This window comes from Nannobrachium achirus (assembly GCF_963921795.1).
Source record: "Nannobrachium achirus genome assembly, chromosome: 6".
NCBI classification, from domain to species: Eukaryota; Metazoa; Chordata; class Actinopteri; order Myctophiformes; family Myctophidae; genus Nannobrachium; species Nannobrachium achirus.
In genome coordinates this window covers 43,818,326-43,843,042 of record NC_137815.1, presented here as the reverse complement: position 1 = coordinate 43,843,042, position 24,717 = coordinate 43,818,326, and the positions used below count along the sequence as shown (strand labels likewise).

General features: G+C 43.7%; 1 protein-coding gene across 1 annotated transcript in view; it reads left to right on the top strand.

Annotated features, from left to right (window-relative positions):
* Positions 1–21,653: 21,653 nt before the first annotated feature.
* LOC308286522 (A-type voltage-gated potassium channel KCND3-like) overlaps positions 21,654–24,717 on the top strand; it is a gene marked incomplete at both ends in the record, with an annotated part of 101,815 nt that continues 98,751 nt past the window's right edge. Inside the window, one exon of the mRNA XM_080727563.1 lies at positions 21,654–22,759. Coding sequence (XP_080583689.1) covers positions 21,654–22,759 — 1,106 coding nt within the window. The remainder of the gene's footprint in view (positions 22,760–24,717) is intronic.

Sequence of the window (24,717 nt, the reverse complement as noted above, 5' to 3'; positions counted from 1 at the left end):
GTCCCTGCTTCATCTCTCTCTCAACTAAGGGGTCCTTGGACTGAAAACGTTGAAGACCCTTGTTCTAAATGCTATTGTTGAAGTCTCAGTGCCTTTCATCCTGTTCACACCATTAAATGTCATGTGCAGTTCATTTTCTAAATGCATCCATTATCTTGGTTGTTGTCAGTGTTTGCTGGGTTCAAAATCAGTGCACAGCTATTAATAATTGGACTTGTGCAATGTCAATTCCAATGCAGCGTAGGAAATTGCTCAAAACGACTATAACTCTGTGACAACACAATTGACTGCATCTCAGTTCTTACCCAAAATGTGAAGGTGATAGATCCCCTAATGTCACAATCGACATACCCTGTCTGTCTGTCTGTCTGTCTGTCTGTCTGTCTGTCTGTCTGTCTGTCTGTCTGTCTGTCTGTCTGTCTGTCTGTCTGTCTCCACATTCTCTTTAAAAAATAAATCTCTCTCCTTTTTCTCCCATTGATGATGTGGGTCTGATTAAGGCTGGGGACAAGGTCAGTGCCAGCAAGACCTAGCTCCCTCGTGACTTACCACAGCACCCGTGACCCCAAATGTCAACGGAGAGGAGTTTGACATCCTGGTGGGGCTGTTGAAACGGGACCCCCTCACCCCCTCACAGTTGAGTCTCGGGTGAGGGGCAATCTATTAAGAGTGTTTCAATGAGCATAGCTTAAGGAAGCCTGGGGTGCGCCTCTGGAGCTGGGCCCAGAAGGAGAGCCAGTCAGAAAGTGAAGCACCTGGTGTTCGAGTTAGACACGGAACCCATCCGGGCACAGCCTGAAAAAAAAGGAAAGATTTTTTTTTTTTTGTGGATGCTTATCCATCTTGAGGGTTCCCCACCCACGAGAAGAACCATTGAGGTCAGTTCTTCTATCCCTGTTTCTGCCGCCCCAGAGTGACAGGAGGGCTTCTCAAACACAACACTGAACCTACTGTCCCTGTCTGTTTGCAGCTGCACATTTCATGGCACCTCTTCTTTCATGTATCATCAGATGGCCAGCTCAGTGTGATGTAGCCACATGCCCTCGTGTCTAGTCCTACGTCACAGAGTCTGGCTTCTGAAGGTGGTTTTTATAGAGGGCAGGGCAGGTGGCAATTATATGTTCAGTAGTCTGCTCAGACTCGTTGCACTTACACACTGTGCTGTCTGCCAAGCACCACTTTATTCATCGTTTATTTTAAGCCAACCCTAATAAGTGTGGGGCTGGTGGCCCACTCCAACTCCCACTTCCAAGATTCCGCCAACCATGTGCTTATAGGCAAGTCCTCAGGGATAGTATGAAGCATCTCTTGTGCTGCGTTATTGTATAGGTGGGACTTGAGTCTGTTTGGGGTGTTCTGCTATCACTGGGGAAGAAGTCAACAGCCTCTATATGGAGCCTTCCCCACAAGTAGCAAGACCATCTTGTGAAACTAGCCACATAATTGCCACATAGCCTATAATCATTGAGCTGGCAGGCCAAGGTACCTGCAGAGGTCAAGAAGGCATAGAATCTCCTCTTTTGGATGGGCTGCCATCCCGACCGTCAAAAACTAAGTCTTGACAGTGCTCGAACTCAATGTCAAGGGTCTCACTGGCAGCATAGATGATAACCTAAAAAGCACTAGTGTTGAGCACAGACACACAGTGTTTGCTTAAAAAATACATATATTCAAAGATTTGCACAAATTTTCACAACTTTTCAAAAATAGCAGATCTACAAGCTCGCAGCGTGGCACCGAGTGCCGTGAGCTTGTATATCGGCAAACAATGATCTACATTGATCAATGGTCTCCTTCTGTCCTTGTGTGTCTGCATCCCAACTGACACTTGGTTTCAGACATTACATCTACTGTACTGTACAAGGCGAGTGGGTTAGGGTTAGGGTTAGGGTTAGGGTTATGCGGGTACTGCGGCATCCTGCTTCCATCGGTCTGCTTGGGGCTCCCGGATGGAGAGCTCTCATGGCACTCAGCAGAGGGTATCTGCTCTGCTGTTGAGTGCCATGGACCTTTACCTTGGGACCTGGCGGAGGTACAGTATGATGAATGTCAGTCCTGCTGAGATGCAATAATGTCATGGCTAATTGACTTGTTACCTCATTTTTCCCACCTAGGTTGCTCCTGCTTACATCTCAGACCTAGTGTCAAATTACGTGCCATCACGCTCACTGAGATCAGCTAAAAAAGCTCTCCTGGACACTCCAACATGCCAACTTAATACCAAAGGACGGATGGCCTTTGCTTTTAGAGCCCCCTACCCTTTGGAATGACCTGCCCCTTGAGATCCGCCTTGCTGAGTCTGTCCCCCGTTTTAAATCTCTTCTTAAAACCCATTTTTACAGACTAGCTTTTAATCCTTAATTAATGTAACCTTTATGTATTTGAATTCTGCAAGCTATGTATTTATTATTTCTTTGCATTGTTTTTTTGCACTGTTTTTAATCTTATAACCTTTGTGTGTATGTTCTGTCCTTTGTCCTCTGCTGTTTTGTGTCCCCTTGTAAAGCTCTTTGTAACCTGGTTTTGAAAGGTGCTATATAAATAAAGGTTTATTATTATTATAGGTATGGGCATGCACTCCATATTATGATGGGTGGGATTTGTGGCACGGTGGGTAGATTACTCATTTAATGATACAAAATCTTAACAATAAAGTATACAGTACATGTTCATTGTATTTTATGCCTGTAATAAAACAAGTATATAAAAAATACATTCCACCTGTTAACAGGGCGCGTGTCGGCGTGTGTGTGTACGGGCGTGCGTGCGTCCTTGCTTGCGTGTGCATTCTTGAATGCGTGAGACACGCCAGCGTGCAGAGAGGAGAAAGAAGGAGAGCATGCCAAGCCCTTTGTAGCGCTTCCAATCTGCTTGTGGGTCAATGGACATAGAAAATCAAAGAAATACACATGGTGTGACATTGCTGACATTTAGATGGTATTTTCACGGCCAAAGTCAACTTTAGCTTTGACAAGTATGCCACATGGAGTCTTTGAACATGCACAGCAGCAAAGTAAATCTCAAATATCCTACCCTTTACCCACCAAAATACATGTACTGTATGTGCACTACAATGATTGTCAACAACGGGCGTTATCTAACAGCTAGAAGCAGGTAACAATAAATTGAGAGTCATTGTTGTGTTAACAAAAACTGCTACCTTTACAGGAAAAATCAATGTGGCAATTTTACAGGGTTCATGTGTTATTAAATCACAGGGAATCAATCACTATCTGCCAGTGTGGACAGTTTCATTAAAATAAATTACTGTAGATATTAGCACTCTTTGGGAAAATTGCCAAAACATATCTATTCTGCCATGCAGAGACTGCATGTCCAATTGTCCTAAACACAAGGTCTGGCAAGATGGATAGTAGGCTAGATTCTACCATGTTGCACATTGTATTACTTGTGTACATGATTCTAAATAAGCCAAAATCCTGCAGTGTGCAAGCACAATTATAATAAATAGGCAGAGCCCTCTACTGGCATCACTAGATTCATTAAACCCAATGAGCACTATCATTGCGACTGTAGGTCGCATTTACTACCAAAACCTCCACAGGCTGTCCGTGGGTGAGTCAGTGAGTCAGTCACACCTTTTCCCTGCTCATATCTCCGCAACCGTTGACCCGATCCATGCCAGATTTTGCACACACACTCCTTGACTGCCAAACTACAACCTCCAAGGACCCCCGGAGCCCCAGGGACCCCCAGGTCCCTGGGGGACCCCCAGATGTAAAAAATGACCAAATGTGGTCACACGTCACACGTCACACTTTTTCCCTGCTCATATCTGCGCAACCGTTGACCCGATCCATGCCAGATTTTGCACACACACTCCTTGCCTGCCAAACTACAACCTGGCCCTGGGGGACCCCCAGATGTAAAAAATGACCAAATGTGCAAAAATGACCAAATGACCACCCCAACGGGGCTGCTCACAGGGAATTCCCGGGGACCACCGACTCCTGGTGCTCCAGAACGGATGCAAAAGTGGTGGCGCCCCCAGTGGAGGACCCCCTGCCACTGCAGCGCACATAAAATGCCGTAACTCGGGCTAGGAGTGTCCGGGAGAGCCGGGGCCGGTACCTATTCGTCCGCCAAGGCAACGCGGAGACCCCACCCCTCATTTCTCACATGGCCCTATTCTAGCGCCACCTTCAGGCCGATTTTTACAACACATTTTTGGACACTGCTCCTACAGTTTTTGCCCGAAAATCACAAATATCACTACACAGCATGTCTACACTCATGTCATCAACATGGATCAGGAAGATTTTGGAAAAACAAATTTTTGCCCTATTTGTGGAGATAAGCCACCTACGGTCGCTTATCTCCCGATTAGGGAGTCTTACTGGTAGATAAATACACTATATTATCCTTTTTTGTTTTTGTTTTACATTTTTATACATTTCTTAACCATTTAGAAAAATCTTGTCTATAATAACATGCCACATCCCCAAAATGGGGACACCAGTTTGAAAGTGGTTAGACAGGAGTTGTTTGGTGTGTATTTTTGCTCTACTCCTCACAGCTTGAGGCTGGAGATGTGCCAAGAGTCAAAGTCATTTTCAATTGAGTGACAGCCAACCAGTGAACCAGGAGCCGATACCGTATTTAACCCAAACGGCAATGTGAAGCACAGCGAGGACTAGGAGTGACCAAAGAGTGATATGCAATCAAAACCGCTGCACAGCAGTGTAATTACATTTACGTGGAGTTACAATTGGGTACTAACTGAGGATTTTACGTGTGCTTGTCATTAATTGAGTTGAACTAGCCTCAGAGCGATTATAAAACTGCTGTGTCTGTCTAGTGTCTATAGTGTCATATACTGTCCACAAAGACTCAATACACGGCATCTTCACATCACAACACAAAGCTATGAAACGTCATATATTATATCCCAATTACAAAACTGACATATGGTGCAACAGGTGCTGGAACCAACACATGGGCACCGCACCGGTCACAAGGACGTCCCACACTAGTGGGCTCGCTGAAAGCGGGCACACGTATGTTCTCCTCAATCATAATCTATCAGAGTATGTTTATTCTCCTCAAAACGTTGGCACAAATCCCTGGAATGGCTGGGAATGCATGTCTGTATGTAGGTGTCCCTCTACAGCCAATGAGGGACCAGCATTCCTGGTGATGCCACTGATGATGTCAACAGAGTTTGATAAGAATGTTCTTTAATGTCTTCATTAACAGCCACCTCGTGGCGCGCTCTGCTTGCGCACAATTAGGCCATGTGTGGCCTGCTTGATCGTGAGGAGCAAGTTGGCCCCTGCTTGTCTGCATTGTAGTTCCATTACCATTTTACGTCAGTAAAATTAAAGAGCTTGGAGCGAGCCCACACTGTTTCGTAGGAAGTTAGGAACAGTATTTCTAGTTATGTGGCTGTACTCAAGAAAGATGTACACAAAGCACCAACGAGCTTGCCAGATGGAGAACCGAGATGACTGGAAGTGACGATGGAGGGAGAGAGAGAGAGAGAGAGAGAGAGAGAGAGAGAGAGAGAGAGAGAGAGAGAGAGAGAGAGAGATGGTCAAAGGTCAAGCACACTGACACTGTCATCTATCAATGAGCCTGGCTCAACTATAGGCCTACCCACCTCTAGGTTGCCCTTGTTTTGCACTGCACTGTCTGTCTGCCTCACGAGCCAGTCTCTGTCTTTCTGATTTAATAATGGGGAAAGCTGTATTTTTCACCACCATGAATATCATCTCCTACTAGTTAAAAATAAATAGCATTCCCTCCATGACCTGTTACATTGTTAATATACGCAGTGTATTTTTTTTTTAACCATTTTTCACTCTGTGCCAATGCCTAAACTGGACCAATAGTCAATAATTAATTAAACTGAAGGCAGCAGCAGTGTTGCCTTTCTTCTGTCCAACAGTTGCCACAGGTCTGGGCTGTGATGAATACTGCAAGACATCCCTGTCCGTTGCTTGGCACAGTACAGTACAAATATGCACAATTGAATGTGTGGCAAATGAATGAATCATGAACTTTGAAATAAATTAATGACTAGGCTACTACATTCTGGCTCTGGAGGAGGCGAGGAGGCAAGCCATCTATAAAACGAGTGTGTGTGTGTGTGTGTGTGTGTGTGTGTGTGTGTGTGTGTGTGTGTGTGTGTGTGTGTGTGTGTGTGTGTGTGTGTGTGTGTGTGTGTGTGTGTGTGTGTGTGTGTGTGTGTGTGTGTGTCCAGGGCTAATCTAATAAACCGTTGGACTGATCTCTGTGCACACTTCCAGTAGGCCAAGAAGGCCATGCATGTTTCCCATATCGTGTATATGTTTTTTTTAAATAAAATGTTTTAATTGTATGGTGGAAGTGAATGGCGGTTGGTGATAACCTTGATCAAATCTGTAGCCATACTGTACGCCAGGGTTTCTCAAAGTGGGTGCTGTGGCACCCTAGGGGGCCTTGACGCATGTCCAGGGGTGCCTCAGAATACTTGTTAATTCATCAATGTCACTTGCACATTACTTTGTGTGTTATTTTCCTGTCTACAGTACACCAAGTCTCTTCCCCAAATATAGCAGATCCACAAGCTCACAACGTGACACGTTGTGAGCTTGTAGATTGGCTATTTTAGGGGAATCTGTCCAAATGGAAACTGACATAGTTTCCTGTATCTTAGGGGGAAACATTAACATATTTACGTACCGTTAATATGACATAAGATGCTAAAGTAAGAATGTAATTCAGGAGTGCCGTGGATGAAAAAGTTATTTAAAGCATTGGTTCTCAAAGTGGGGTCCGCGGACCCCCAGGGATCCTTGAGGGGGTTTCAGGGGGTCCTGAAACCCCCTGAAAAAATGTGTTAATACATTCTAACCCCGTTATCCCTATTTCATATACATTGGCTATTCAAAAATAGAAATTTTTGAACATTTTCAAAAACTGAAAGTGAATCATTTTTCAACACAACCCTTCTCTTCTGGTTAGCCTGGCTCCCGGTCCGATAATCAGCTATGAAAAAATGTGAGAAGGATTTACAGGGGTGACCTGAGCCAAACATGTTTGAGAGCCTCTGCTGTATGCCATAGAGTAGACACACACGTTATAGACGGCCTAACATCACATGAGTGCCATGCCGTCTTGATCTGAAAATCAATGGCTGATATGGCACGCATATAGTTTAAAATACTTCACAAAAACGGTGTGCACTTACACAGTCGATACCTGGCTCTAGTTTGAGAAGACAACAGGTCTTCCTGAAGTGTTTACAGAGTGGGTTGTCACAGCAAACTTTATTTGCTCCTTTATCAGAGGAGAGTGACATGATAAGTATCAGACAGCTGTGAAATTCGAATGTAAGTGCAGTTACCCACAGAGATGGATGGGCACTTTATTCGTCTCTGTGGGGAAATTGCTTTGCAGCTAGCCTGATTTCAGACTCAGCCAGGCAACTTTGCAGCACAATCACAAGGCATTTCATCACAACATCACAATGGTCACCACTAGACATGTACCGGTACACATATCCTGAACACACATACCCTGACACCCATATACCGGTACCTTGCACTTTGCAACAAATTAGGTGGAAGAATGTGTGGGAAGGATAAAGAATAGGTAGTAGGTCCGGGCCACCAGCGTGGTCCGGGCACCTTAGGCTGCAATGTCAGGCTGACAGCATGTCGCGGGTTTGAATCCCGTTGCCGACGACCTTTGCTGTGTGTCACACCCCATCTCTCACCCCATTTCCTGTCAGTCTACTGTCCTATCAACCAGTAAGACTCCCTAATCGGGAGATAAGCGACCGTAGGTGGCTTATCTCCACAAATAGGGCAAAAATGTGTTTTTCCAAAATCTTCCTGATCCATGTTGATGACATGAGTGTAGACATGCTGTGTAGTGATATTCGTGATTTTAGGGCAAAAACTGTAGGAGCAGTGTCCAAAAATGTGTTTTAAAAATCAGCCTGAAGGTGGCGCTAGAATAGGGCCATGTGAGAAATGAGGGGTGGGGTCTCCGCGTTGCCTTGGCGGACGAATAGGTACCGGCCCCGGCTCTCCCGGACGCTCCTAGCCCGAGTTACGGCATTTTATGTGCGCTGCAGTGGCAGGGGGTCCTCCACTGGGGGCACCACCACTTTTGCATCCGTTCTGGAGCACCAGGAGTCGGTGGTCCCCGGGAATTCCCCATGAGCAGCCCCGTTGGGGTGGTCATTTGGTCATTTTTGCACATTTGGTCATTTTTTACATCTGGGGTCCCCCAGGGACCTGGGGGTCCCTGGGGCTCCGGGGGTCCTTGGAGGTTGTAGTTTGGCAGGCAAGGAGTGTGTGTGTAAAATCTGGCATGGATCGGGTCAACGGGTGCGGAGATATAAGCAGGGAAAAAGTGTGACGTGTGACGTGTGAGCACATTTGGTCATTTTTTACATCTGGGGGTCCCCCCCGGGGGTCCTTGGAGGTTGTAGTTTGGCAGTCAAGGAGTGTGTGTGCAAAATTTGGCATGGATGGGGGCAACGGTTGTGGAGATATGAGCAGGGCAAAAGTGTGACTGACTCACTCACTCACCCACGGACAGCTGGTGGAGGTTTTGGTAGTAAATGCGACCTATGGTCGCAATAAAGAACTCATTCATTTGTGCCCAGGATGGAGTGGTCAACGTACGGTACATGTATTGCTAGTGCATACTTAGTTGTACGACGAATAGCCAATCTACAAGATCTGTTATTATCACTAAGATTAAACAACTCAGCAAGCAGGTTGAAGTCTTGCAGAACAAATTAAAAAGTGGATTTATTTTTTATGAATATAGGGTTTGATATCGTCGCCCAGAAGGCAACAAATCAAACAAGGAGGCAAGGGGGTGCTCTGCTCTCTCTGTCTCTCTATGCAATCACCACAATGTTGTTCGCCTTTATTGTTCTGCCGCTGTAGATGCATTCCGTATAATTGATCATGTAAACCCTAGCATTTTACAGCATAAGTTTTTACATTTTTATCTGTGCCTCAGTAGCATTGCCAAACCAGCCAGATGATGCACTTTCAATAAAAAGCACATTAAAACATTTGGAGCATTTTGAATGGATGAAAACCACCAAATGTTTGGTATTCTTTTAATGCCAAAGCAAATACAGCTGGAGATAAAGTTGCCACGGTTATTGTCAATATCCCTGATGGATTACCATTGAGGATTTAGGCGAATGGACTGTTTGCAATAAACATAATCACATTACATTGAAAGGTGCTGCGTTTGAATGATGGTTGCTATAGTTACTTGCTTCCCAAACACCAAAGCTTCCTTCCTTCGATGGCATTTTATTCTGACTTTTTTCCTCCCCTCATTCAATTCCATATTCCTGTAAGCTATCCTCCCGCCATGAATATCTCACTGCCTTATGCAAAGAATATCAAAATGACACAGAAGTGTGTTCTTCAGAGTTCAACCACCAGCCCGCAGGATTGATCCTGTCACCAGAAAATGTGCTAGAAGTGCTGAAATGCAGTGGTGGGGAAAGTATTCAACCCCATGCAGTACTTGAGTCAATACTGCTGTCATATATTACTCCAATACAAATGAAAGTGAAAGTTGCTCTGTCGAATTTGTTAATAAAGAACCAGTACTTGCTTTTAAAAATACATTAGAAATACAAAATTACAAATTCAAAAGTATATATATTTTTTCCTTTCTGATCAGTAAAGCTTTTCCAGAAATACATTTGGAACAGATAGGACGCTGTGTTCATGATTTGTGCCATTTTTTGCCAAACGGATTCTCCCTCAAATTTCAGAAGCCAATCGTGGCCAATCTGAATGGAATATGAAAAATCTGACTGAAACATCTCGATCACATGACCAAAGACTGTGTGTGCCGATTTGTGTGACATCATCAAGCACAATGCAAACCACTTGCGCATGCACTAACTGGGTTGAAACTGTTTCCGGTTTGGTGTTTCCTGACAAAGTTTTTTTTTATTTTTTTTATTGAAAGTGTGGTCCGTTTTGAATACAAAATGACGTAGGATGCCATCCGGTCTAGACCGGATCAAACAACCTGTTTTGTGATCGAAGACCAGAGGCGAGGTGAGGAGCGGGCAAGGCCGGTGCGCCGGGTGCCCGGCTCCAGTGGCCACCCCCACAAGACCCAGGACGGCCAGTGGGAGTGGAGCGACTACGACCTGGACGAGGAGAGCGAGGAGGGGAGGGCCGCGGTGGCGGCCCTGCGGTCGCCCAGGGTGCAAGACGACGGCGTAAACATGAACGTCAACGCAGAGGTCTTCCCGCCTGTGGATGACACCCCGGAAGAGGCTACTACTACTAGACCACGGGATCCGGCAGAATAAAAAAATATATATCAAATTAAAACAGTAGATCTACAAGTTCACAATGGGCCATATGATGACACATTGTGTCATCATATACAGAATTACAGATAGAGATAATCCAAAGAAATTACTAATGTTCTACTGTCCACCACTGTTGAAATTATATACAGACTGTGGGGATAACCTTTGGCAAATTATATTCTAGAGGTAGATACAGGCCCAGCCAGTGCTTACACCCCACTGTCTGTTTAGGCTTATAGCCTTTTACTCTCTTAGTTTATTTATCTTTTTTTTTTCTTGGTTGATTTTCATAGATTCCTGAGCTGGTATGGGATTGAGTTCCATTTATTTTGTTCATTTCTGTGGTATTCATATGTTATGGTCTTCCATTTTGAGCCAATTGTTTGATTGCACCTATAACAAGAGGGGGAAAGGAAGGGACAACATATAAAAGTAAATATGCATTAGGACATTACTGCTACTATTTCTGTTCCTGTTCATTGTGGTTTCTGGAAAGGATGGACACAAACTCTGGGTTTGACTATGCTTTATCACGTATACAGTTATACTTGAGGTGTGGTATCCTTTATTGGTCCAATACACACGCGACAGAAACACCCAACACAGTACTTGCGCACTCTGCTGGCGCACAAGTAGGCCATACATGGCCACGAGTGCACTAGACGCAAGTTGGCACCTCAACAGAGTGCAGTCTAGTTATTATTCTGAGCCTTTAATTAGGCATCGGTCTGTCTGTTATAGAGCGGAGCGGTCTGTTATCAAGAAATAACAGACTGCTGATTTCAGCGATTGACCAATCAGAATCAAGCATTCAATCAAGCCGTGTAATAAATTAATTAAAAAGGTTACATAGACACATACTCTTGTTGTTATACTTGTTCTCTCCAAGTCTACAATAGTCTCACAACAACCAAACAAACGTTCTTTACCAAAATATGTACTGTATAACCCCTACACCCACATATAAAATGTATGAGGCCTATCCACACACGGGGAAGTACAGCATTGTTTATTTTATATAATGTATGTATGAGATGGGAGAGAGTAGAGAGAGAAGGAACTGATGGCAGACAGAGGGGAAACACTAATTGGTTCAACCACCACACCCCAAGATACAGTGTGTAAGAACGCACGCACGCACGCACACACGCACAAACACACACACACACACACACACACACACACACACACACACACACACACACACACACACACACACACACACACACACACACACACACACACACACACACACACACACACACACACACACTTGATTCTAGGTAACCTCGCGTCACCAGGCTTTCTCGGAGGAAAGCCTGGTATTCGTTTACAACGAGGACCATGTTTTAAGAGAAAGCGTCTAACATCAGATGTTCTTAAATGATAAAAAGCTGTTTCAAGTAGAGATGCGATTTAGAAAAATAAAATTGGCAAACATGATATTCCACAGGAACTTTTCTATCTGCTTTTCCGTATCGTCCTTTCTATCTCTCATAATGTCTGCCTCTCTCTATCTCTCTTTTGGTCAACCTTTTCATGTGTCCTGACTCTCTGCCTGCCTGTGTCCCTCCTCTGTCTCTCTTTTTTAACTCTCTCTCTCTCTCTCTCTCTCTCTCTCTCTCTCTCTCTCTCTCTCTCTCTCTCTCTCTCTCTCTCTGTCCTCTGAAGGTCCACACTCAGAGCCATCCATCCAGAGGCCTTCCTTGTGCGTGCAGCAGTAGGCAGGGGCGTCACAAGGGGGGTAAAAGTGGGACTGAAGTTACTAGGGCCCACGTTACTAGGGGGCGGGGCCTTAATTATTTCATACTTTAGCTTTTGAAAAATAGCAGATCTACAAGCTCACCGTGCGGCTCCAAGTGCCACACTGCGAGCTTGTAGATCTGCTATTTTTGAAAAGTCGTGAAAATATGTGCAAATCTTTGAATATATTACTTTTTTAAGCGAACATTTGTAACTAAAACAAAAAGCACCACTGACATAGAAACATAGGTTTTTTCAAAAAACCTTAGAAGGATTTGAAATATTCAAAGACTTGCACAAATTTCCACGATTGTTCACAAATAGCAGATCTACAAGCTCACAGCGCGGCACTCGGTGTTAAAACACAAAATAATGCATCCCGGTCTAAATGGGTTAAACCACCTCCGCCTATGAAGAACATTCATGGGGGGCCCGCAGTGAATCCTTGTACCCAGGGCCCAGAATTTGGTGCGACAACCCTGCTTGTGCGTGCAGCAGCCGGCAGGCAGCAGTCCCCTAAGTTGCCCACACACAGACTGTGCTGAGCGGGACTGAAGTGGGAGATATGAAGCAGAGACGGTGATGCTTTTTCCCTCTGATGACAACGCTCATACATAAGGCCTCGCGTTGACATACTCTCTGCTTCCCAAGGGGGTTTGATGCTTGTATTACAATGGATGAGTATGGGGGTTTAAAGGTGAAGTGTGAGTTGCAAGTCAGCAGTCTGTTGTTCTCGCTCATGATTTTTTCATTTAATGAGGCATGCTCGCCACATAACTCACTGCATTAGTCGCCGACAAAGGTCTAAAGGTCTGTTTTATGAGTGGAATTTAGTTGTTTTTTTGATAAATCACTGATAATAATAAACTGTTTAACCTAACTGAAAATAGGATACTTGCAGTAATATATTGTTTATCCTACTGTGTAGTGTTTACTAACAGATATTTTCCAAAATCCTTTCATTTTATTAATTAGTTTGTATCTGAGAAATGTAGTGTGCACAGTGAGTTTATAAATAGGCCTTTTCAGGGATACACAATATAATTGTATTTTCTAACTGTAGAAAATAAAAATTTCAGACATCTCTATGTTCAATGAATAGCAAGACCTATTGGTGCTACAGTAAAAAAAAAAAAAAAAAAAACATTTTTATTAAAACATTTTTGTGTGCAAAATGTACCTGAGATGGGGCATCTTTGGCCTCTCCACTGAATACAGAGATGAAAGTGATGTTTGATGTTTCTATAGAGGCTCAGCTAGTTGGTGTATGAGTCGGTCCATTATGCTCTATGTGTGAGGACTTGCTTTTGAATCTGACCCGTGTCTTCTCTTGCATATCAATCCTCTCTCTGCCCTTGGTTTACTGGCTACTGCACTGACCTATCTGAAACAAAGCATGAAAATGCCAAACAACAACAACAACAAACTACAATTATATGCAAAATAGAAGCCACAATGCGGGGCTAAGTGGGGGGGGGGGGGGGGGCTCCTGCTGTGGTGCGGTTACATCCTCTGCACCTAATAGTTCTCAAAGTAGTGTCTGGGGACACTCAGCGGTCCTTGGGGAGGTTTCAGGGGGTCACCGGCTAAATGATTGGTCGTTAAGAACCAAATACGGGTTAATATAGGCCTAGAATTATTGAATGCTTTAACCAGTGAAAAATAGCAGATATAGGCCTACAAGCTCGTTTGAAAATGTGTCGTAAAAATGTGTGCAAATCTTTGAATATATTTATTTTCAAAGCCAACGTTTGTAACTCAAATTTAGCTTCTGGGGGTCCCTGGAACTGTTGAATGGGGGTCCGTGGCCAAATAAATATCATTTTTGGGGTCCTTCACATGAAAAGGTTTGAGAACCACTGACATAGTAGTCTCTCAAGAACAGACTAACTGAGCTCCAGTTAAATGAAAAGGACCTTTTCTTTGACGATGGCTAAGCCAGATTGCTGACATAGAAACATAGGTTTTTCAAAAAAGAAGGATTCAAAAGACACTTATAGAATCGGGTCAAAATTCAAATTTTCATGATTTTTCAAAAATAGCAGATCTACAAGCTCGCAGCGCGGCACTCGGTGCCGCGCTGCGAGCTTGTAGATCTGCTATTTTTGAAAGTCGTAAAAATGTGTGCAAATCTTTGAATATATTTATTTTCAAAGCCAACGTTTGTAACTCAAATTTAGCTTCTGGGGGTCCCTGGAACTAAATATGTTGAATGGGGGTCCGTGGCCAAATAAATATAATTTTTGGGGTCCTTCACATGAAAAGGTTTGAGAACCACTGACATAGTAGTCTCTCAAGAACAGACTAACTGAGCTCCAGTTAAATGAAAAGGACCTTTTCTTTGACGATGACTAAGCCAGATTGCTGACATAGAAACATAGATTTTTCAAAAAAGAAGGATTCAAAAGACACTTATAGAATCGGGTCAAAATTCTAATTTTCACGATTTAAAAAAAATAGCAGATCTACAAGCTCGCAGCGCGGCACTCGGTGCCGCGCTGTGAGCTTGTATATCTGCTATTTTTTAATAGTTAAAGCATAAAATAATGATACACAATAATAATAATGGGTTAACTCTACACTCAAGAGTTATGGGGGTCTGTGGCCTAATCATATGGGTGCTTGAAATCAGGGGTGTCATTTGGGGCAACAGGGGAAGGCAGAGTTGTCCCCAACTCTGAATTGTTTTGGCAGATGAATCTGATTTCATCGCAATCAGATGCCTGTCCATCTACATGTAATTTACATAAGCCTTTTATTGAATGGAGCCATTCATTTATTAACCACTTTCAACATGGCATCCCAATTTTGGGAAAGTCATTATACAACGTTGTTCCCTATTGAGCTTGGCACATTTCCTGGGACAAGCTGCCCAGATCACACATGTCACACGTGTCTTCTTATTTTTTCAGTCTCAAAAAGCGCCTGCAATGTAGTGCATTTGAAACTACATTGCAGTGCACATCATGGGGTGATCACTGCTTGCCTCCTGTGAATTGTTTTATTTTTATTTTTTGTTTATTTTCTGTTTATTTCGTTGCTGAGTGAGGTCAGCAGACAAAGTGACGTGAGTGAGATGAATGGGTGAAATGTGCCAATCTCAACAGGAAACAACGGTACCAACATTTTCAAACATTTTCTCTTTTCTGCCCCAAACAAATATTGAAAATAGTAGATCTACAGGCTCTCAACGTGTCGCTTGGCGACATGTTTTAGAATCAGGGCTTAAGTGGTAATCTACCCCCCCCCCCATTTATTTTTGATATTACGCCTCTGCTTGAAATAAAACTAGAAGCAGTGCTCTTCCGAGCACAGGTCTCCACCAGGCCAGGCGTCCTGGTGGTGCTACTGTATAATAGGCCAATGTAAAAAGGATGACATATGTTCTTCACCTTAGACCTTCATGGCAATCGGACACTGCATGCATGATTTGAAGCATTTTGTTCCAAAAATATGTTTTGCTAAAGTCTACCTGCTGGTGGCGCTTAACAGGCCAATGTGAAAAGGGTAGCATTTGTTCCTTGACCTAGTGGGAATATGTGTGGCAAATTTCACTGTAATCGCAAGGCATTTTGTTCAAAAACGGAGCAATCCTGCAAACTTTGGAAGCGAATATTAGCCAATCAGGATGGAATATGAAATATCAGACGGATCAGACTTGATCACATGACTATAGAGATACTGTGTACTGATTTGTGTTATTTTTGGAGAAAATCTGAAGGAGTAATATCCATAAATGTGTTTTACATAAGTCGGCCCAAAGGTGGCGCTATAAAAGGCCGATGTGAAAAATGCAGGGAAAGGGTTTTTCCTTGGCCTCTAGGGAGTGCGCTTACAAAGTTTGAAACTGATCGGTGGAGTTACAGGTAAAACCACAAATCGGCCTGTTATAGCGCCACCATGAGGCTGATTTAAAAAATCAGTGTCATTTCTTCCTCTGCCTAGTGGGAATGTGTGTGTGTGATTTCATGATAATTGCATTTTGCGTTTGTGATTTGAGGCATTTTGTTCAAAATGGCTCAATCCTACAAACTTTGGAAGCCAATCTTAGCCAATCAGGATGGAATATGCAAAATCGGACAGATCCGTGTCGATCACATGACTGTCGAGATACTGCCTACCGATTTGTAGGATTTTTGGACAAAATCTGTAACAGTAGTGTATAGAAATGTGTTTTGCGAACATCTGCCTCATGGTGGCGCTAGAAGAGGCCCATTTGAAAAATGTGGGGCAGAGGTTCTGAATTGGCATCCAGGGAGTATGTGTGCTCATTTTGGCAGCGACCGGCCCAACGGCGACTGAGATTAGGTGGTAACAGACGGACGGACGCACACACACACACACACACACACACACATACACACACACACACACACACACACACACACACACACACGGACGGACGGACGGACGGACGGACGGACGGACGGACGGACGGACGGAGGGGAAAACATACTCTCACCATGCCTTCGGCTGGTGGAGACAACAAAAGTGTGAGCATCACTCCTCTGCTCCCCCTAGATTTATGCCACTGATGTGTGTACTGACTCATGTACTCTACTCTGTTCAGGTGTTGTGAGCTGTCTGGAACATTTCAGAAGTAGCCCAGAACTTCCTCAGGGACCAGGCACCACGTGCAAAGATACACATTTCCTCTTCCATCCTCTTCCATCTTGCTGGTGCTCTACCATCAACTCAATTATAACCTACTTATTGCCACTAAGCTCTGGGGGAAATGTTAACTGAGATTTGGCTACTTGTTTTTTTTTTTGTCTCTTTTATTGTATTTTTTCCTCCCTTTTTTGGTTAATAAAAAGTATTATCTGAAAAGAAAGTAGGCCTGTCAATTAAATAGCAGCTCCTACTCAAAAGGTTAAAGAAATATTTCAAAGGTAACAGGGACATGCAGAGAATGTTAGAGAGGCAGGGGCTGAACTTTCTAAGGGCCTTTTGGTGAAAATATTGTAAGCCAAGCTCACAACGTGTCGCAGTGCAACACATTGTGAGCTTGGAAGTCGGCTATTTTCAAAACTGAATACCACACTAAACTAAGCATAAAGAAGGCAATACTGGAGATGTGGCGTACAGCATGGATTTCTACACAGAAGGCAATTCTTTCAACATAAGATGCAGCATTCAAGTTCAGGAGAGTTTGGACAAGGCAATTCTCTTGAATGCTGCACCCAGGTACGGCATGTAAAGAGGGCATTTGCATTTCTTTCACCTTAGTGAAAATGGCATTCATGGTCTGGAGAGGGCACTTTTTCACTGGTAGCTAAACAGAGATCTACCAGAGATATATATATACTGTATATATTGCCAGTGCATCTAATGCTGCACATTACAAGTAGCCTCCAGCGCCATGGATAGTTCAGAAACCGACAACATTGTTAGCAGTAAGACAACAGGGGGAGAAAAAGTGTGTTGATGATGGAGAAATAGGATGTGCAGGCAGTGCAGCCCTGATCAGTGGTGTAAAGTGCTCAACATCAGCAAGAGAACATATGTCACCAACAAAAATCTGTGAATCTGTATGCTGGAATACCAAGGGGGAGCGACAAAATAGCAGCCAGCAGAATGAGACAGCAGGACACTGCCAAATACACCATGAAAGCTGCCAGCCAGCAAAGCAGTGCTGTGGGAACCAACACATGGGCACCTGTCACGAGGACGTCCCACACTAACATTATGTAGATGTACTCAATTTTAGTACATTTTATACACTGCATAATAAGTACTTTCTACTTTTGTTACTTTAATTATATTTGATACCATTTTTACTTTTGTACTTTTACTCACTTTTACTTGTAAGGGCAAGGTCACACCAAAGTATGGTTGCCAGCTGATAAGCGGATTCTGCCGGATGGAGTCCACTCCGTTCCCATTGAAATGCATTGGCAGAATCCGCTTATCAGCTGGCAACCACTTTGGTGTGACCATGCCCCAAGCAAAGCTGCAAAAGCTGCTTTTTACTTTGTCTCCACCAGCCGAAGGCATGGGGGAGAGTATGTTTTCCCCTTCGTCCGTCCGTGCGTCCGTGCGTCCGTCCGTCCGTCCGTCCGTGCGTGCGTCCGTGCGTCCTCGCAGTTTGTGTGCACCTAATCTCAGTCGCCGTTGGCCCGGTCACTGCCAAAGTGAGCACACACATTCCCTGGATGCCAATCTAGAACCTCTGCCCTAAATTTTTCAAATGGGCCTTTTCTAGCGCCACCTAGTGGCCGATGTTCGCAAAACACATTTCTGTGCACTACTCTTACAGATTTTGTTCAAAAATCCTACAAATCGGTAGGCAGTATCTCGACAGTCATGTGATCGACACGGATCTGTCCGATTTAGCATATTCCATCCTGATTGGCTAAGATTGGTTTCCAAAGTTTGTAGGTGATAAATAAGAAATACAGACTAAATATAAATAAAAGAAATAGAACTTTAACTAAAAGAATATGAAATCCGGAGGTGATGTAGGTAGAAATCCTTGCAGTATTTATTCAAAGAAGCATAAAAAACAAAGTCCAGGATAACGGCATAGAATCAAGTCAGAGAGGACACTAGGGTCCTAAAAGCACTGACCTAACCTCACGGCCGGCAGGCTCAACTGAGTTTCTTAGCATAGAATCTAGTCACTATAAATACATGTTCAATATACATGTCAGGGGCTGTAGACAGACAGATGGTTTAAACAGGAAGACGCAATGATACAGTAAATATATGTCATGCATTGATCAGGCAGGGAACAAATAGGTCAAGAGAAGTTTACATCTAGGTGTGACATCCTCAGGGCAGTCACGCAGTGACAGATGGTCTGGAGGGCTAGTTCAAACATTAGCAAACTATAGTGTTACAATTTAGCCTAGATCATATCGTGTCTAACATATTAATATAAATCAAAATACATACATTTGTTTAAACAGAAACCTATTTATCAGTAGGATTGACCCGTTTTGAACAAAATGCCTCAAATCCCAAACGCAAAGTGCAATTATCATGAAATCGCGCACACACGTTCCCACTAGGCCGAGGAAGAAATACCACTTCAAATTTTTGAAATCAGCCTCATGGTGGCGCTATAACAGGCCGATTTGTGGTTTTACCTATAACTCCACCGATCAGTTTCAAACTTTGTAAGCGCACTCCCTATGAGGCTAAGGATAAACCTTTGCCCTGCACTGTTTTTGAACAAATTTTGCCTCAAATCATCAACGCAGCTTGCGATTACCGTGAAATTTGCAACACATAGTCAAGGAACAAATGCTACCTTTTTCACATTGGCCTGTTATAGCGCCACCAGCAGGTAGACTTTAGCAAAACACATTTTTGGAACACAATGCTTCAAATCATGCATGCAGCGTCCGATTGCCATGAAAGATCTAAGGAAAGAACATATGCCACCCTTTTTACATTGGCCTATTATACAGTAGCACCACCAGGACGCACGGCCTGGTGGAGACCTGTGCTCGGAAGAGCACTGCTTCTAGTTACATTTTGATACATTTTTTTTTTTTTTTAACTGTTGTAGGCTTTTACTCAAGTACATTTTGAATTCAGGACTTTTACTTGTAACAGAGTAGGCCTATATTCTATATATTTCTGTATTGATACTAAAACTTTTGAGTAGCCTACGTTTTACACCAGTGGTTCTCCTTTCCATATTTGTCAATTTGGCCAATGTTTAATTTGTCATTTTAAAGGTATTAAAAAGTACTTACATTGTCACTTTAGAAATGTGCAGATACAGTAGGCCTACCCTTTATGCTCTTAAACTTTATTTTGGTTTGTTTACTGTTGAGTGACAAAACAATGTTGCACATTAACTTAATCATCTGAGGACCCCCCAAAATAATGTGGGGGGACCCCCCTGGGGGTCCCGACCCACAGGTCGAGAACCACTGTTTTACACCATAGATTGAGGGAAGGGGGGGACGGACACAGAGTGTGATGGATGCATGGAGCTGCTGAGGCTGAGTGAGCTCAGCGGAGGAGTGAAGCGCGGAAGACTTTCTCTTTCTCTGTCTCTCTCTCTCTCTCTCATCACATTCACTTTGAAACAGGCGCTGATTGAAGCCAGAATGTAGAAATCCAGAGAGATCGAGGATCATCATGTCACCGAATCTCGGAAAAGATCGACGCTTGTCAGGTAAGGTTTGTAGTCAGACATATACTCCTCCAGAACCGGGACACACTGTAATATTAGGTTCTCGTGAGAGAAAGGTGTAGTACTGTTTAGTAGGCTAATGTAACGGTCGCTTTATTTCGCGGAACGGCTCCAAGGTTGTCCGAACGCGGAGCGCACTTTCATTGGGTGCTCTTTAAAGCTTTCTTCTTACGTTTTTTTCCCTAAACACGTTTGTTTGATTGATTGATTGAATGATTTACTTTATTAGAAGTTTGCATAGGAAAAGGTAGGCTACAGGACAGTAGGCCTACAGTTCTCTAATACAAGGTCAACTAAAAAGATAAAGACCACAAGAAAGCTTTTACTAAAACTGATTGTAGGTCTACTCAATTCATAGGCCTACAACATAATGGTTGATCGGTGAGAGTGTTTATACTTTAATGTTGGCTATTATAGCCTATTTAATAGTGTGTCCTTCTGTTTCACAAGCCAACGACGACTAAGCAATTTTGTGAACAGTGAAAACTATTATCCTATATTTTGAATTGCGAATCAACAGGTAGGCTATCAATTCAAGGCAATTCGTGCATCTGTAGGCACAGCGCCAGTCAATGTGACTGCAAATAGCTTTGAGACTTGAAATGTGTAGCGGGGGCCAGCAACCTTTTAAAAATGAAGTGCCATGTTTTTATGATAGCCTAGTCAGTGTGCCATATGTCAACGTACATTTTAATGACACTCCATCATATTTTGATTGTCAGGGTTTTTTTTTTGTTGATAAAGAGCAATAACCCACCTCTCTCCCCCTCCCCATTCAAATTTTAATGAATGTAGAATTATGTGCAGGATGCAATTGGCTGCAAATTAGGTAACTTAATTGACCATGTTTAAAACAATATTCGATTTTGAAATATAAATCCTTTCTCTCACACTGCCAGTGTGATCACCCTCCCCTGTGCCAATGTTGGCATCCGTGCCAATAAGGTTGCCTGCCCCTTTAGGCTTCTACACATCTCATACAAAAATAATCACTTTATCACAACGCAATGATTTTCTTATTTTATTTATGCCAAACTTTCTGACAATTATGATACCCAATTGGTTATAGCAAAAGCTGTCAGATACACATTGTTTTATGGTTGCATAACTTAAGGAGGCTATTTCATTGCTCTTTTGTGCTTTTTTTCTGGCACAAATGGCTTTGACCTGGAAGTAGGATATTTCTGTATTGGACAGTATAATAATAGAGTGGTAGCAAAGATAGAAAACTTTGAAAGATTAAATGTCAATGTCAGAGTTGAGTTTACAATACCATGCACAAGTAGATGGTGTGTGCCAGAGTTTGCTGTATTCTGTTATTAATGGCATGGCACAGTTCATAATTCATATTGACTATATTTCCCTGTTGTTTTGACAGTTTAATTTCTATTCTGTAGATGACAGTCAGAGGAGGTAGATCACTTCCAAGACTGTGAAATCATGGCGGGAGGAGTAGCTGCCTGGCTGCCCTTTGCCAGGGCAGCCGCAATTGGCTGGATGCCAGTGGCCAACTGCCCTATGCCTGTTGCCCCAATAAGAGACCACAATAAGAGACAGGATGAGCTTATCGTCCTCAATGTCAGTGGTCGTCGCTTCCAAACCTGGAGAAACACTCTGGACCGTTATCCGGACACCTTGCTGGGCAGCAACGAGAAGGAGTTCTTCTACAACGAAGAAACCAAGGAATACTTCTTTGACCGGGATCCCGACACCTTCCGAAGCGTCCTCAACTTCTACCGGACGGGAAAGCTCCATTACCCGCGCTACGAGTGCATCTCGGCCTATGATGACGAATTGGCCTTCTTCGGCATAATTCCGGAAATCATCGGCGACTGCTGCTATGAAGAGTACAAGGACAGGAAGAGGGAGAACGCAGAGAGGCTCCAGGACGACCAGGAAGAGAACAGGGACATTAAGCCGCCAAACATGACCTGCAGGGAGGCCATGTGGCGGGCCTTCGAGAACCCCCACACCTCCACGATGGCGCTGGTCTTCTACTATGTCACGGGATTCTTCATCGCCATCTCGGTCATCACCAACGTGGTGGAGACGGTGCCTTGTGGCGCCACCCCCAGCCAGAAGGACATGCCGTGTGGCGAGCGCTACACGGTGGCGTTCTTCTGCATGGACACGGCCTGCGTCATGATCTTCACCGTGGAGTACCTGATGCGGCTGTTCGCCGCGCCCAGTCGCTACCTGTTCATGCGCTCGGTGATGAGCATCATCGACGTGGTGGCCATCCTGCCCTACTACATCGGCCTGGTGATGACCGACAACGAGGACGTGAGCGGCGCCTTTGTGACGCTGCGCGTCTTCCGCGTCTTCCGCATCTTCAAGTTCTCCCGCCACTCGCAGGGCCTGCGCATCCTGGGCTACACGCTGAAGAGCTGCGCCTCGGAGCTGGGCTTCCTGCTCTTCTCCCTCACCATGGCCATCATCATCTTCGCCACCGTCATGTTCTACGCCGAGAAGGGCTCCTCCTCCACCAAGTTCACCAGCATCCCGGCCTCCTTCTGGTACACCATCGTCACCATGACCACGCTGGGGTGAGACAATGCGCACGCACGCACGCACGCACGCACACACGCATGCACGCACGCAAGCCTGCACACACACTCTTGCACACAGAGAACACACCCAACCCCTGTGCTTAGAGAGAGATGTGGTGCTTAGAACATGTCAGCAGTAGTACGGTATATATACCTCTCTCCCTCTATACCTCTCTCTCTTTCTCTCTCTCTCTCTCTCTCTCTCACACACACACACACACACACACACACACACACACACACACACACACACACACACACACACACACACACACACACACTCTGTCCCCGCTGTAATTGTGTTTGCAGGATATTGTAGAAACATTGCTTATGAATATCATTAATAACTACAATAATACAATGCATAATACTATATCGTCGTTGTTGGGTGGAAACCTTGTATCTCCAAGTTTCACATTTTTATGTTCTTTCACAAAGTAAAGCCCTACTTCATCGTACAAGGCCGTCGCACAAAAGTAGTGAAAACAGTAGATCTACAAGCACACAATGCCTTGCGGTGCAAGGCATTGTGTGCTTGTATGTTTTGGACATACAAGGTTTTCACCCCCACAACGACGATATATACAGTATATACTGTACATATATAATGAAAACCACTTTGAATTTTAAAGTAGCATAGCCCCATATTATACTTCAATACACAATAGCTTATACGAGACTGCCAGAGTGAGTAATGGGAGCCACTGTTGCATTTATCTACCAGTGTAAACTAAACTCATGACGCTCTTCGTTTGCCAGAGTTAGAGCTGGCCAAATAAGGACATACCTACCGAAGATGTGCTGGAACAGAGCTGGTGCTTAAACAGATTAAGTGTTTTGAATCTAGTGATGCTAGTGCTAGTGGTTTTTTTCCTCTTTTTGACAAGATTGTCTTCACTCATTGACCTTCACTTCCTAAAACGAAACTTTTGTTTATTCACCACTTTCCAAACAGATTTCATTTGAGAGGAATGTTGGCATACTGTAAATGCTCCTCTTGATTCTGTGCTCCAAAACTCCCACACAGGTCACACACTGATTGTAGTTGGCTACTTGAAGAACTCTAGAATGGCAGCTTTTCAATCAGTACTAAAGGTTGTGTGGGTGAGGTACTTTACCTTGTTAAAAAGCTGCAATAGGAGAATAGAGTTGTGATGCTCTTCAGAAGATGTTTTTGTAAAGAGAAATGTGTTTTGGTACAATATTTTTAGTTTTTCATCACATTTAAAAGATGTTCAAGGGCAGGCTGCAAGGCTGCTGCCATGGCAAATGTGTTCTCATCAACTCTTTTCCCCATCTGCTTTCATTATCCATTGCTGATAACTGGCAAAGGAAACAAATGTACATAAATATATTATCTTGGAGGTCCCTTCCTTATGCTGTACTGTATGTGCACTTGTTTGGATCAGTATATTCGAGGTGTGACTTTAATGGTCATGAGTCAATAACATCTAAATGAGATCATGCTTTAAAAACATAATGCTTCTTTCTGTCTTCTGTCTTCTGTCTTCGCCTCAATGACTTAGGGACTTCAAAAGTGTTTCACATTTCAAAGGTGTCCTGTTGCTAATTAGGCTTTTTTTTTTTACTTGTTTAGTGTCTCTCATCTCGTCTGCCTGTCATGTTCATTTGTGAGAACGATCACCCAAAGGTACCCAGATAGGAACATGTGTGGGTTTAAATAACACAACTCTTCTGTAAAAAATAAACAACAAAGAAAAACTGCTAATGGAGTGAGTAACCTTGAGGACTTCTATCTGACCAACTCTATTCACGTTTTTCTTTGTTTGAGGCGAGACGCGAGAGACAGGTGCAACATCAGAATACAATTGTGGAATTCAATATTTTATCTGCAATTTGCAGCATGCGATGCAATGTGAGAGTGCAACCAACACCAACTCGGGCCTCCTGATTCGCTGCTCTCCACACACCCTAGCATCAGGGTCTTTAGCTCT